This window comes from Lucilia cuprina, chromosome 6 (assembly GCF_022045245.1).
Source record: "Lucilia cuprina isolate Lc7/37 chromosome 6, ASM2204524v1, whole genome shotgun sequence".
Classification (NCBI taxonomy): Eukaryota; Metazoa; Arthropoda; class Insecta; order Diptera; family Calliphoridae; genus Lucilia; species Lucilia cuprina.
Window position 1 is genome coordinate 59,423,069 of NC_060954.1, and position 14,795 is coordinate 59,437,863.

The following is a 14,795-nucleotide window of genomic DNA, read 5'->3' on the forward strand; positions in this document are numbered from 1 at the left end:
CATTTATTCAACTAATCCAAAATAAAATTGATTGATTCAAAAAATTTCAGTGCAATATAAATTACCTTCAATTAAAAAAAAAAAAATTGATTCTTTTCGCTTCGTATGAATTTAATAAACATCACTTAAACAGAAGGCAAATAAATCTCTTAGTGCTACTTTTGAAGTGGTGATAAATGTAATTATTTTAGAAGTACTTATTTTTATGGTTTATTGACAACGACATTTTTTGTCAACGAATCCTTTCAACAATTGTAAGATAAAGTTAATAAGAGTGCTTCTCTAAGAAATTTAACAAAAAAGTTATAATTGAATCAAGTCATCAACATCTGAATGTTATTCAAAGTCTGAAATACAAATATTTTATAAAAATTTCAACAAAAATTAAGTCCATAAATGTAATTTGCTGTTTGGCGTTAAATGAGTTACGTGTTTAGGAAATGTTAATGAAAGCTTTTATCAACATGTAAAAATAAAAGCTTTCTATAACACAAAACTTTTTTTCTGTTATATATAGTTCTGTTAATGAAATAACACAAAAAAAAACTTGTTGTTTAAAGCATTTTATACATTTCAGTGTTGACTAACGTCATAAAACTAAATAAAAGCTTTTACGTTAAAACACATTGCTTTTAAATGTTTGCTTTTGAAAATAATTATCCGTTAGAATTAAAAGTTTAATTTAAAAATATATACCAATAAAATGTTGATATATTTATTACTTATTTAATTACGCACTTTTTATTTAAATTAAATAGAAAAATTACTCTTTGACAAAGATTTCTGTGGGATTTACCCCTTTGGTAAATTGATAAGAATTTTAAACAAAGATAAATATTAATATTGCTGGTATTTAGACAACCTTAACAATGATATTATTTTGTACGTGTCTGATAAGAAAACAGTCAAAAAAGTAAAGCTTTTTACATTATTTTTCGATCAATCGTTAGAATATAAAGAAAATACTGCAAGTAAGCACTTGGTGGAGTGATTTCTTTTTGAGACTTGTAAAATTTAATCAAATTAAAGTCTAGTCTATAGTCTAGTCTATAGTCTAGTCTATAGTCTAGTCTATAGTCTAGTCTATAGTCTAGTCTATAGTCTAGTCTATAGTCTAGTCTATAGTCTAGGCTATAGTCTAGTCTATAGTCTAGTCTATAGTCTAGTCTATAGTCTAGTCTATAGTCTAGTCTATAGTCTAGTCTATAGTCTAGTCTATAGTCTAGTCTAGTCTTTAACCTAGTTTATAGTCTTGAAGCTTTTTGTTGTGTGAATGGAAAAAAATACTGTTGCATTGTAGGAAATTGTTTAATTTTCATACATACATATATATCTACATTCAAACTTAAGTTTAAATTAAAAAATTTAAAGAGCTCTTAACATAACGGCCCATTTGAAGAACTAAATCTTACTTTATATAAAAAATTAAATAATAAAAAAAGCACTTTATTAATTTTTTATATATTATTTATTATCATTATTTTTAAGTACATACTTTATTTCCTAACTAATACAAAAAAATAAACTTAAATACAAAATTGGTTTAAAGCAGAAAAATGACAACTACATAACTAAAAATTATGCTTTAATCAGTCTTATCATTATTTAAACTTAAATACAAATACTAATGGCTATGCACTTAACACAGTAAAACGTTTAAGTACTCAAACACTTTGGAACTAGATAATACAAAAAAAAGTAGTGACCAAATGGATTTGACTTTAACCTTGTTAAATGATGTATAAAAGAATCCTTAAACAGCGGCTAACAACCTTTATTTTAAACTAAATTATTAAAAAATGCCCTAAAATATCACAGATATACTTTTTAAGAAATGTATCATTTAGATTTTTTCTCTTTTAGGAGAAAAAAAATATAATTTTTTAAAAATAAATCTCCAATGACATTAACTTCCTAATTTTTGCAGTTCATTTATGGTATAAAAACTCATATTAGGAGTTAAGGGCAGATCATTAGCATTAGTATTAGTTGTTGTTGTTGTTGTTGTCGTTGTTGTTGTATTGACCTGGTTATTCACACTGGTATTAACACCATCTTTGGCAGCAGTTGGTTCCACCGAAAATGGTATGACAAATATGGTATTTTTACTTTGATGTTGTAATTTCATAACACTGTCATAACTGGGCGGGGCAAATTCACTGTATGATGGTGAGGGTGTGGGTGGTGGTATGGGAGCTTCATTTGTATTCATATTGGCATTACGTTGGGTATCACTACATCGTCTATCCGAGCAAGCCATAAGTAAAAAGAAGGCAGCTAAAGCCAAAAAGGTGGCCACATACCAAACGATCGTTATGATGTCCATGGCAGTCTGTGATAATTCGTTTGATTCACGTACCGCTGTAACATTAAAAGAAATTTTAAATTAACTTTTATTGAGTAAGGTTTTAAAATTTATAGTTGGTTTTGTAATGAAAATATGTTTATTAATTTATTGTTGTAAACAACACACACCCCCTTTTTAGTTTTTGTAGAATGGGAATTTCATCATATGTTTCATTTAAGTTGTCATTGTTGTGAGCTAATTTTCCTTTGAAGTGTTATTATTTGAAATTAATATATGTTTTTCTTTCAGTGTTATCTTTTGCTTATTATTAGTTTAAGGTTTATTTTTAGATTTATTGTTATATTTTGTGTGTTTTGGCATTTTTATTAATTTTTAATAATATTGTTAAAACAGGTGTATTTTAAGAGGTTGTTTATTTGCCAAACCACACTTGACACAAGTATCTGTGAAGGGTACAGTGTTTAATAGAGATTTAAAATTGCTAAAAATAGTTAAGTTTTTATAAAAAGATATAAATATTAACAACGTTTATCTGAAACTTCGACATTACTTTGCTCTTTAAAGCTTTTTAGTTCAAATTATGTAATTTTCAGTTTTTTTTATACATCAAGTTAAAACCCTGAAGTTCGATCGGACAGTCTCCAATTACCTCTTTTATCTACCATATAGGGTTACCCTAGCCACCGAACGTCCAGGGTTTATTAGGTTTGTGCTGATGTTTGTAACGCACATTAAAGTAGACCAATCGGCTCAGAATCATTTTCAGAGTCGATTTAGCTATGTTCGCCAGTCTGTTCGTCCGTCCAAGTAAACCTTGTAATCAATGAAAATTGGTACACGATCTTTTATTGTCCTAGGGACGATTGAAAATTGTTAAGATCGGTCCATTATTTCACCTAGCCCCATACAACTATACCCCCGAATAGGTCTTATTAACCTTATATTCAAACTACAGGTCGCAATTTTAGAGAAAATTCAATGAAATTTGGCACATGATCTTCTATAGTACCGTAGATGAAGCCTATTGAAAATAGGCTTCGGGTTCAGTTGTATGGGGCTAGGTAAGCCCCCATACAACTGAACCCGCCGAATAGCACTTTTAATTTCATAATTATGTTTAATATACTCATATCTCGAAATAAGGCTGCAAAACCATGTTCTATACTAGACTTGAAGACCCTCAAGAATTCTATAAATATAGGGCCTCAGTGTAAAACACTACTAAAACCTAATATATATAAATATATTCTTATAATTGTCACTCTCCCACTCAGCTTTTCAAAATCTCTGTTAATCTCTTGTGCTCACATGCCAGTAAGCGTGTCAGTGATAGCTCATTCGAAAACGGATTTAATACAGATCATATTTGAGAGTTGAAGTTTGATCCTCTTTACAGTCAGTTTTTCAAAATCTCTTTTGATCGCTTGTGCTCACACGCCCGTAAGCGTGTCAGTGAGATCTCATTCGAAAACTGATTTAGCACAGATCATATCTGAGAGTTGTAGTTCGATACTCTTTTAATGTTTGATAAAGTCGATGCCAATTGAAAGCGTATTTGTACTCTCATCTGATAACTGTGATAAAGACAGCTGAGACATAAATCGAATCAGAAACATCTATTTGAATTGAATAAAGGAGAGTTTGTATTATGTTAATTTTTACATATCGTTTGAATTTATCACGAGAAGATAGCTAGAACTCTTAGCTGGAACTTGGTCGATTGATCAACAATTTACATTTCGATTAGGTGGTAAAATTATACAAAATGCTTTTCTAGCGTTAAAAGCAAGAATATAACATGAAATATTTCATGTAAATCTATATATTGGTGTCATCAGAAAGAGTCTGTCTGATTTCCTTTTTATACGATAAAGTTATGTTGATGCGCTTAGTAGGAAAAAAAGACATTTAGTCTAATTTTAAAAATTATCAAGCGATCTGTCCGTTGTGTCCGTCTGTCCGTTGAAGCCGAAAAAGGGTCTCAACGAATGAAGTTTTAACGATGAAATATTCTACGAACTCTTCCGGTTAGATGTGGAGCATTTAAATAAAATAAATTTTAATTCCATATTTCCATTAAATACAAAACTCTGATTAGATTTTAACTGGTTGTTAATAATTAAAAATTGTTTTGAACAATGTGTAGCATTTTCCATTGTTGTCCACTTAATTAGAAATTTGTAAAAAAAAAAAAAACTCAGACTGATTCATAAGGAAGTGAACTCTAATCAACAAGTGCATTACTTATTTGTTAAACAGTTTATGAAAGACATTTTTTAACTTTTTAGACTTTTCTTGATTTAGACACTCAAATTCTAATATTCTTTAATTTTCACAGTTCGGAAAGTAAACTCTTAACTTTTGAGACGATTTTTAAAGAATTTTAAAAATTTTCTAACTTACTGGTAACAATAATTGTTGAATTTGTATTTTCCAAATCAGCTGCAGTTGTATCCGAATAATTTGTGTCTGCTACGTAAGTTCTGCTATTTGGTTCCCGATACAATTGATCGAAGTTACGCTGATGATGACCGATTATAAAATGATATGCCTGTCCCTGTGTTAAAGGCAACAGAACAGTGACTACTGAAAGTAGAAAAAATATAAATAAAAACAATAAAAGACAGAGAAATGAGTATAAAATTAGAATGAAAAGTGCAAAATTAATTTAGTTGCAAAAAAATGATATTGATATTGAATGATAAAAAATTGACAGTGAGTAAAATTAATAATGTTTGGTGTGTGTCACTCTTATATGTAAGTGTCTTCTATCTTATCAATAAAATATAATTGTACTTGCTGTACTATACACACAAATTATTATGATTTATTTTGATTTTATTAGCAAATTGAAATTGAGCAATATATTTTTTTCTAATTTTCTCATGTTCTAAAGGGGTGTTTTCTAGCAAAATTTTTTTATGTCGTGGGTAATATTTTCTTTTTTTTTTTTGCTCTTTGTCTGATAAGTTATCTTATTCGATATCTAATGTTAAGTTTATGAATATTTGATTTTTTTAATAAATGGCGTGTGACTATTTTCTAATGATTGTTGTTTTTATCTTTGTTGCTATCTCTTTTTTTTATTTTGCGGTGAAACACCTTGACTTAGTTCTTCAAGATTTTACCGTGTATTTCGTAATACCTTTGGACTTGGTAACAAGTTGTTCAAAATGTTTGGAATATTTTTTTAAGTGAAATGCGCAAATTAGTTATACTATTTTTAAGTATTTGTTTGGATTTGTAATTAATTTACGAGCTTAGGCTCATATACATTTTATAATTTTCATTAAAGAGACCCTCTTTAACATTTATTACAGTTTTTAACAAAAAAAAAACAAGTGCATTATTAAAACAGGTATAAAATAAATAAACAATTTTAAAAATAAGTATCGTCATTCTTAACTGGTTTAGGAATCCAGTTAAAATCGGTAATCGCTTCTAGAAAAATCAAAGAACATTATCAAAGCACATTTATCGAGGTAATAAGATTTTGAATCGCAGGTTTGTCAAACTTATTTTAAAATATAATGACTATGACTATAGAACAATCCAGAGTTTTATCTATAGATCAGTCTATAGTCTTGGCTATATATCACTCTATAGTCTTGTATTAAGAACAGTTTATAGTCTTGACTATAGATTAGTCTATAGTCATGACTATGGAACAGTCCAGAGTCTTGTCTATAGATCAGTCTATAGTCTTGGCTATAGATCACTCTATAGTCTTGACTTAAGATCAGTCTATAGTCTTGAATATAGATTAGTCTATAGTCTTGACTATGGATTAGTCTATAGTCATGACTATAGATCAGTCAATAGGCTTGTCTACAGATCAGTCTATAGCCTTGATAGTTCTATAGTCTTCATAGATCAGTCTATAGTCTTGACTATAGATCAGTCTATAGTCTTGACTATAGATCAGTCTATTGTCTTAATTATAGATCATTCTATAGTCTTGACTATAGATCAGTCTATAGTCTTGACTATAGATCAGTCTATAGTCTTGACTATAGATCAGTCTATATACTTGACTCTAGATCAGTCTATAGTCTTGACTATAGATCAGCCTATAGTCAGTCTATAGTCTTGACTGTAGATTAGTCTATAGTCTTGACTATAGATCAGCCTATAGTCTTGACTATAGATCAGTCTATAGTCTTGACTATAGAGATAGATCAGTCTGTAGTCTTTACTAAAGATCAGTCTATAGTCTTGACTATAGATCAGTCTATATTCTTGACTATAGATCAGTCTATAGTCTCGATAATACATCAGTCTGTAGTGTTGACTATAGATCAGTCTATAGTCTGTAGTCTGTACTATAGATTAGTCTGCAGTTTTGACTATAGATCAGTCTATAGTCTTTACTATAGATCAATCTATAGTCTTGACTATAGATCAGTCTATAGTCTTGACTATAGATGAATCTTTAGCCTCGATAATAGATCAGTCTGTAGTCTTGACTATAGATCAGTCTATAACCTTGACTATAGTTCAGGGTACAGTATATGGTCCGATCTTGACTAAAGGTCGGTCTACAGTTTTGACTACAGATCAATCTCTTGAGTAAGGATCAGTCTGTACGCTTGACTATAGATGAATCTTAGTCTTTACTATAGATCCGCCTATAGTCATGACTATTCACCATACATACTATAGTCTTGACATTAGATATAAACTTATTTAATTCTATGCCTAACCTTCGTCTAATGAACAAAATGTACATCAAATCAATTAAAAATTTCAAACCTCTCGACATATCTATTTGAAACAATTGCAAAGTGTGTTAATTAATAGAAATAATTTAATATTCTAACAATTTTGATTGATTATTAACTACCGCATTGTTTTGTCTACTTTTTAATATTATTTTTTATGTATGTATTTATGTTTATATTAATTTAATTTTTCTAATAAAATTTTCAATTATTTTGTTTACAAACAATAACAACTATATAAAGTAAACAATTTCTATAAATTTTCAACAAAAAAACTGGTTAAATAATATCAAATTCTTAACTATTTTCTCATATTTGCATTAGAAGAATTCACATGATTTTAGCACCTGATTTATTATTTTTTTTTTTAATAACAATAGATTTTGTTTTTTTTTTTATTATTTTTTAGCTAAAATGATCTCTAGATCATGTCTGTGTGGCCATGTAGATCAAACAATTTATTTTCTAATCAAGTTTAACTTAATTTGATTTTTTAAAGAAAAAAAATGTGCCAAAAATTTCCCATAATGTTAATTGGTTGCTGTAATTTTGCATGTTTTAAATGGAAATTTTTAATAAGTTAATAAATTTAATTAATAAATTTATTTTTGTTATTGTTTGTTAAATATTTAATAGCATTCAAATATTTATTTTAAAAATATATACAAATAATTTGAAATAATCAAATATTTACTATCAATTTACGTTAAAAAAAGTAAAGCAAATAACTATTATAATAGTTTGGGTATTAATAGAAATCAGGGTCTAAATATAGAATTTTAATTGATAGTTCCTATTAAATTTTTTTTTAATTGTAATATTTATAAGCTAAATTACGGGAAATCAATAATTAAAAATATGTTAATATTAAAAAAAAAAATAGTAAATAAAAATATTATTTTATATAATAATTTTTAGATCTAAATTTTTATTTTTTAAAATTATATAGTTAGAACTATTGACTAAACTACAATTAAGTCTATAGACTAGAATCGAATCAATCGACCCTATTATAGTTATTGCTATAGAATTGACATTAGGCAGTCTCTAGTGTTGACTATAAGTAGTCATTAATATTAACTTGATTGTAGTGAAGTCTGCTCTGCACTTATGACTAAAAACTAGACCATATTGAGGACTATAGACTGTATGCCAGAATAATAAGTAATCTAGACTATGGACTCGACTATAATCAGGAATATAAAATCATCTAAAATCTGGACATTAAAGAGAGTAAAGAGTATAATATAGTGCGGAGAATAAACCTGACAACAGTCAACACTTTCGATATGAATATAGTTAAGACTATAGAATTAAGTGAAGGCTATAGTCAAGACTATAGACTAGACTAAAAACAATAAGATTATATAATAAACTTGACTATAGTTAAGTATGTAGACTAGACTATTGTCGTTGACTAGACTATAGCAAAAATAATAAAAATAAAAAAATAACAAAAAATAATAATAAAATAATATAATAAAAATAATAGTCAGGTCTATAGCCTAGACAATAGAATAGACATTATCACTCTAGTCAAGATCACAGTCTAGACATTAGAATAGACCATAGTTTAGACCATAGACTATACTATAGTTAAGACTATATACTAGATTATTGTCAATACTATATACTCTAGTTAAGGGAATAGACCTGACTGCAGTTAAGGCTGTAGACTAGATTGTTATAACGACTATAGAGTATACTATAGTCAAGATCATTGACTAATCTAAGGTTAAAGTAGACTAGACTATAGTCATAAGTATAATCAAGACTACAGTTAAGAGAATAGACTTCATTATGGTTATAGTTAGGACAATATAATAGACATTATAACTCTAGTCAAGACTTTAGAATAGACCATAGTTAAGACTATAGACTATACTATAGTTGAGACTATATACTACTTAGATTATTGTCAATACTATATACTCTAGTTAAGAGAATAAGCCTGACTGCAGTTAAGACTGTAGACTAGATTTTTATAAAGACTATAAACAAGACTACAATCAAGACCATAGAGTATACTATCGTCAAGACCATTGTCTAATCTAAGGTTAAAGTATAGACTAGACTATAGTCATGAGTGTAATCAAGAGTTAAGAGAGAGTAGACTTCACAATCCTAGACCCCTGATCGGAAAATAACTTTGTTAAAAGCCTTCATGAACTGTTAATTTTACACGCATGTATGCGATAAAATCTAGTAAGAGAACTCATTTTTTACTCTCTACCTAGACTCTCTGTAGGGACTAGACTATAGCATAGACAAACCAACAGACCTTACTCCATTTCATAGACTTGAATTGAGTACCAACTGTTTAGCGTATATTTTACACTTTAGTGTACAGATTTCGTAAATAGAATATTTAAACCGATATATGAATATACTTATATCTCCACAAAACTATTTTAACCATATATGATTGTCATAAAAAAGACATTTCAACATTTATCTATCCTCCCAAAAAAAATACCCATTTTAAAAATAATTTATTTGTATATGAACTCATTCATATATATGAAACTAAAAAAGTAACTCTACATAATTTATAATATTATAAACATTATCATAATTCTTATAAATAAGTCACAAAATAATAAACTTTATTTAAATTTACTTTATTATTTAGCATTAAACGAGTTGTCAATACAAGTACTCTCACGTATTTGCTAAAATTGTCGCGCAGTTAAATTGTCGCCATAATTCTTTTTTTTTTTGCTCAAATGACCAAACGGTTTGTTTTTTGTTTTTATTATTAAACATTAAATTATTAAGTTGTCGTTAATGAATTTTAGACCAGTTTTATAAAATTTATCTAGAACGAGATGATGTATGAATCAGTTGAAATGGTGAAACAAGTAAAAAAAAATTTAAAACGTCAAACAAATGCGGTCAATGATAAAAGGGGTTTCCTGTTAGAAATTAATAGAAGCTAGACAAAAAAACAAATGATGATGACGGTAATGACGATAGAAGTCAGTGACATATGCCAATTAGATATTTGAAAAATTATAGATATTCTATTGAAAAAAAAATCATCATCATTTGTTGGATGTGAAAATAATTTCGTCATAATTTGTAATTGAACTTTAGAATTGGGTTATTTACTTAAATGGTTCAACAGCTTTAATTACAGAATAAATCTACAATAACTAGATGTTATTAAAATTATTAAAAATAATAAAGTAAATGATTTTAATAAAGTGTTTAATGTCTATATAATTTTAAAAATTTAAATAATATGCAACTATTAGTGAAAGCGTAACAAATTATAACAGTTCTGTTATGAAGATTTTTAAACTACAAAAAGTTTCTCAGTGTGTTATTAGAAGTATGAAATAAAATTATTAATATTTATTGAAAAAAACCCACTATAAAATATACCATTATTTATAATCCTTCCAAACAACACCTGCCAAAAACACAACTGAGAAAAAGTGCAACAACTGGATATAACACTTGTTCCCTAATTTTAAATAAATTTTAAGTATTTCGTGGAATTTTTAGCTAACACTTAAGTAAAACGTGTTTCAAATGTATACTGGCCTCATTTGTAAAACCCAAAAATTAAAATCACAGTAGGGACTGAATTCGTTTTAAATAAAACAAAATGAAAAATTATTCAGAAACAATGAAATTTACACTTACATAATGGTTTTGGTAGTACCAGTTCAGTTCTAGTTTAGTTCTAGTTTAGTTCTAGTTCAGTTCTAGTTCAGTTTTAGTTCAGTTCTAGTTCAGTTCTAGTTCAGTTCTAGTTCAGTTCTAGTTCAGTTCTAGTTCAGTTCTAGTTCAGTTCTAGTTCAGTTCTAATTCAGTTCTAGTTCAGTTCTACTTAGTTCTAGTTCAGTTCTACTTAGTTCTAGTTCAGTTCTAGTTCTGTTCTAGTTCTGTTCTAGTTCTGTTCTAGTTCTGTTCTAGTTCTGTTCTAGTTCTGTTCTAGTTCTGTTCTAGTTCTGTTCTAGTTTAGTTCTAGTTCAGTTCTAGTTTAGTTTTAGTTCAATTCTAGTTCAGTTCTGGCTCCGTTCTAGTTCAGAACAACGAAATTAAAATTCTCCTACCTAAAAAAACACCCTAATCACACTTATGACTAAACATTTGCACGAACCACTTTTAGAATTAAAATATCCCCTTTTTAATAATACTGGGTATTTTATTTGAGTTAAGCTTTTGTTGACTTAAAAAACCAGTTTCAATTTCAACAAAAAAACTGAGAACTTTAAAGTTCTTTAGAATTTCAATAGAATTGGCAATAATGAATAATCGTAGTACCAACGTACCGTCGTAGCCACCATTCACTGACGTCTGTCAAAGTATGGGTGTGAACAGTAAAGTAAACAACGTTTATTACCGCCATATCGGTAATGTTAATAAAACAATATAGAAGTTGTTGTTGTCGTTGTACTGTCTGCTTAATGCCAAAAGCAAATTCATAATTATTTTAACAGTTTGACAAATATTCTATTTAGCTCTGTACAAACAATTTGCAATTTTTTTTCTCATTTCAATTCATTTTTTGTTTTGTTGTTAGTGTTGTTTTTGTGTAAACGTTTGAGCAGTAGTTAAGACTTGTTGTGCTGACTGTTTGGTCCGTCTGCACGATCAGTAGCGTAAACAATCTTGAACTTGACAGTTTGTTGAATGTATCTAAAGCGCACACATCGTACATCCTAACAGCATCTCGCTCAATTGCCGGTATTTTTAACGTAAAAATAAAAAAGATCTAAACGAACTAGAGAAAAAAAAATAAATTGCAAATCAAATAACGCAAAACTACATAAAACTAAAAAAAATAAATATTTAGATTGTTTTGTGCAATTGTAAGTTGTAAAATAAAAATAGTTTCTGGTGCACAGATTTGTTTCTTTTATTTTTACAAATTTACAAGGAAATTATAAAACAAACAAGGAAATCACAGCATAAAAAATTATCTAAAAATATTAATTGTATGTAGTGAAACGAAAAAGGCTTAATTTTTGAAAAGATATTTTTAATCTGGGGAATCAAACAAATTTAAGTGTTTTAACTAAAGAAAAAAGTCAAAGCAAAATGTGGGCTGCGAAGAAGTGTAACTCTTTTAATTCCGTGTGGCTTATAATAACAGGTAAGATGTTATAAATAATCTTCTTAAAAGAAGACTGACTCATTTACTATATTAACAAATTTTCTAAATTTCTGATTTTTCAACATCCGAATTATTAGATTTCAATAAAATTTTAATCTATTTTAGAAAGTCCACTTTATTTTAGAAATTTCATTATACTATATTCATTAAAATGTCAATGTCCCTGAACTTAACTGCACAAAACGAGTTTATAATAGACTTGTGCTGTTGGTGTTATTAATAAATATTTTAAACATAATATTGTTAATCAACGTTCTATATTTAATAAATAGCTTAAATATTGTACTATTGAATATTGTTTTTTTTTAATATCTTTTAATACAATAATATTTGTGCAAAAAAAAATGTTATATTTTCCCATTAAAAGAACCATGTTAATTAAAAAAAAATATATATGCGCGCTATTTTTTTTCAACAAATATTATCTGTTATTGATATTGAATTTGTATGTTAAAAATGTTCATTGAAATTACGTTTAAGAAAAATTAAAAATAAAGGTGGAGTTGTATTGTTAAAGGCTTGTATTGAGTCATAAGATTTCTTTTTTGTTAAACAAAAGTGCAATAAAATCTTAAAATAAATAAATAATTAATTGCTTTCAGCTGGCATAACGAAATCATATGATTGGAGAAAATGTCATTGTTTTAAAAAAAAAATTTACATTTGGTGTCATAATGTTTCCAGCACCAACATTTTCTGAACGAATTTCATCGATTTTAATTGAATACAGTATGAGCTTGAATAACTTAATATTATATTATTATATTACCACTGAACCAGAACTGAACTAGAACTGAACTAGAACTGAACTAGAACTGAACTAGAACTGAACTAGAACTGAACTAGAACTGAACTAGAACTGAACTAGAACTGAACTAGAACTGAACTAGAACTGAACTAGAACTGAACTAGAACTGAACTAGAACTGAACTAGAACTGAACTAGAACTGAACTAGAACTGAACTAGAACTGAACTAGAACTGAACTAGAACTAAACTAGAACTGAACTAGAACTATAAATTAACACAAATGCTAATATAAAGCATTATATATCGTTAAAAAGCTAACAAAATTTTATGTTTTTAAATCGCTAAAACATTTAATAAATATTTATTTAAGCTGAAAATTATTTAAAAGAAATATATATAGTAATATTTTTTCTATTCCAAAATTTTTGCATTTTTTTCTACATTTACGTAATGAAGTGTTTTATGGAAGTTATCTATTCTAAAATAAATATTTTGTTGCAAATTTTTTTATACATATATACTCTCTTTCACGTTATTTGCAGATCCCAGTTATCATTTGTTTGGCCAAATAATAATTGTCAATTAAAACGTTTTTATTATTCTTTGTTTTTATTATTAAAAAAATAAAATAATAAAAAAACTTAAAAAATTATAAATAATAACAACAATATTGAGGTGGCCCATAAACTGATTAAAATAGAAAGAACTATAGTTTAGATACAACCCATAGTAGAATTGGTTCGTTACCATGGTCAAGTTAAATAAAATTAACTTGCTAAACCTTTAATTGTTGACTAAAATTTTCTAATTTATTTTTAACTTTGAGTAATATTTATTATTTGTTATGAATTTAACACTTAATCGAAATAAACAAAAATCGCGTGAGTTATAAGTCTGCAAAAAATTAGGCTAACTATAGTCATGCTAATAAAAAAACATTTCTGGATTTTTAACATTTAGAATTAGTTGGACAAAATCTTATCTTTAAATCTGATTTTAAAAGGGTACAAACTAATTTAATTTTGTAGATTTGATTAATTACGTTCAATAATTTGAACGTGCTAAACTACATACACGTGAATTGAGTTCATAATAATCATAAAATAAAAAAAAAAACAATATAAATTAAAAAGAAATTAAGTGGGACATTGTTAATTTTAATAAACCAAAAACACAAGCGATATAGAAACTGTAAATAGTATTAAGCTGTGCTTTTTCTCCCTCCCCAACCCTTCCTCAACCACAGACTAATGACACAATATGATGACGTTTACCCAGACTGGCATTCAGTCATCCATCAATCCACACAATAGATGGATGAGTAGTTGTTGATTTTGAAAAATTATTATTAATTTTTTCTCAAAAGTTTTTAACTGCCCAACACCAACAATGATTAATGAACTGGTAAAGCACCTTATGAGAATTGTATTTAATTTTTAGTCGCTTTTTAAGCTTTAAAATGATGAATAATTAAAATTTCTGTGCCATTTATTTCCCTATGGATTAATAACGGTAGTTTTATATGATTTATTAAAGCGAGGGTAGAGCGAGAATTTTTTTGAAGAATATTTTTCCATATCAATATTAAGCAAAAATGTACGACATCAAATTGTATCATCACAAAAAGAATAATTTACATAATTTTACTCGATCATGAATACCATAAATCAGAGCCTGTTTTTGTTAGAGTTATATGTTAGAGTTATATATTGTGAAACGTTGCTCATCTGAATTTCTATATCGACTTGTGTGCCTATAACGCTGAACTAGAAATGAACTAGAACTGAACTAGAACTGAACTAAAACTGAACTAGAATTGAACTAGAACTGAACTAGAACTGAACTAGAACTGAACTAGAACTGAATTAGAACTGAACTAGAACTGAACT

The 14,795-nt window shown here is 27.6% G+C and overlaps 1 protein-coding gene across 1 annotated transcript; it reads right to left on the minus strand.

Annotated features, from left to right (window-relative positions):
• Positions 1–1,453: 1,453 nt before the first annotated feature.
• LOC111688271 lies at positions 1,454–4,970 on the minus strand (the record flags this gene model as incomplete). The annotated part of the gene is made up of 2 exons (XM_023450755.2): positions 1,454–2,361; positions 4,712–4,970. Coding segments are annotated over 2 exons (714 nt in total), but the record flags the coding sequence as incomplete, so codon positions are not given.
• Between the last annotated feature and the right edge of the window lie 9,825 nt (positions 4,971–14,795).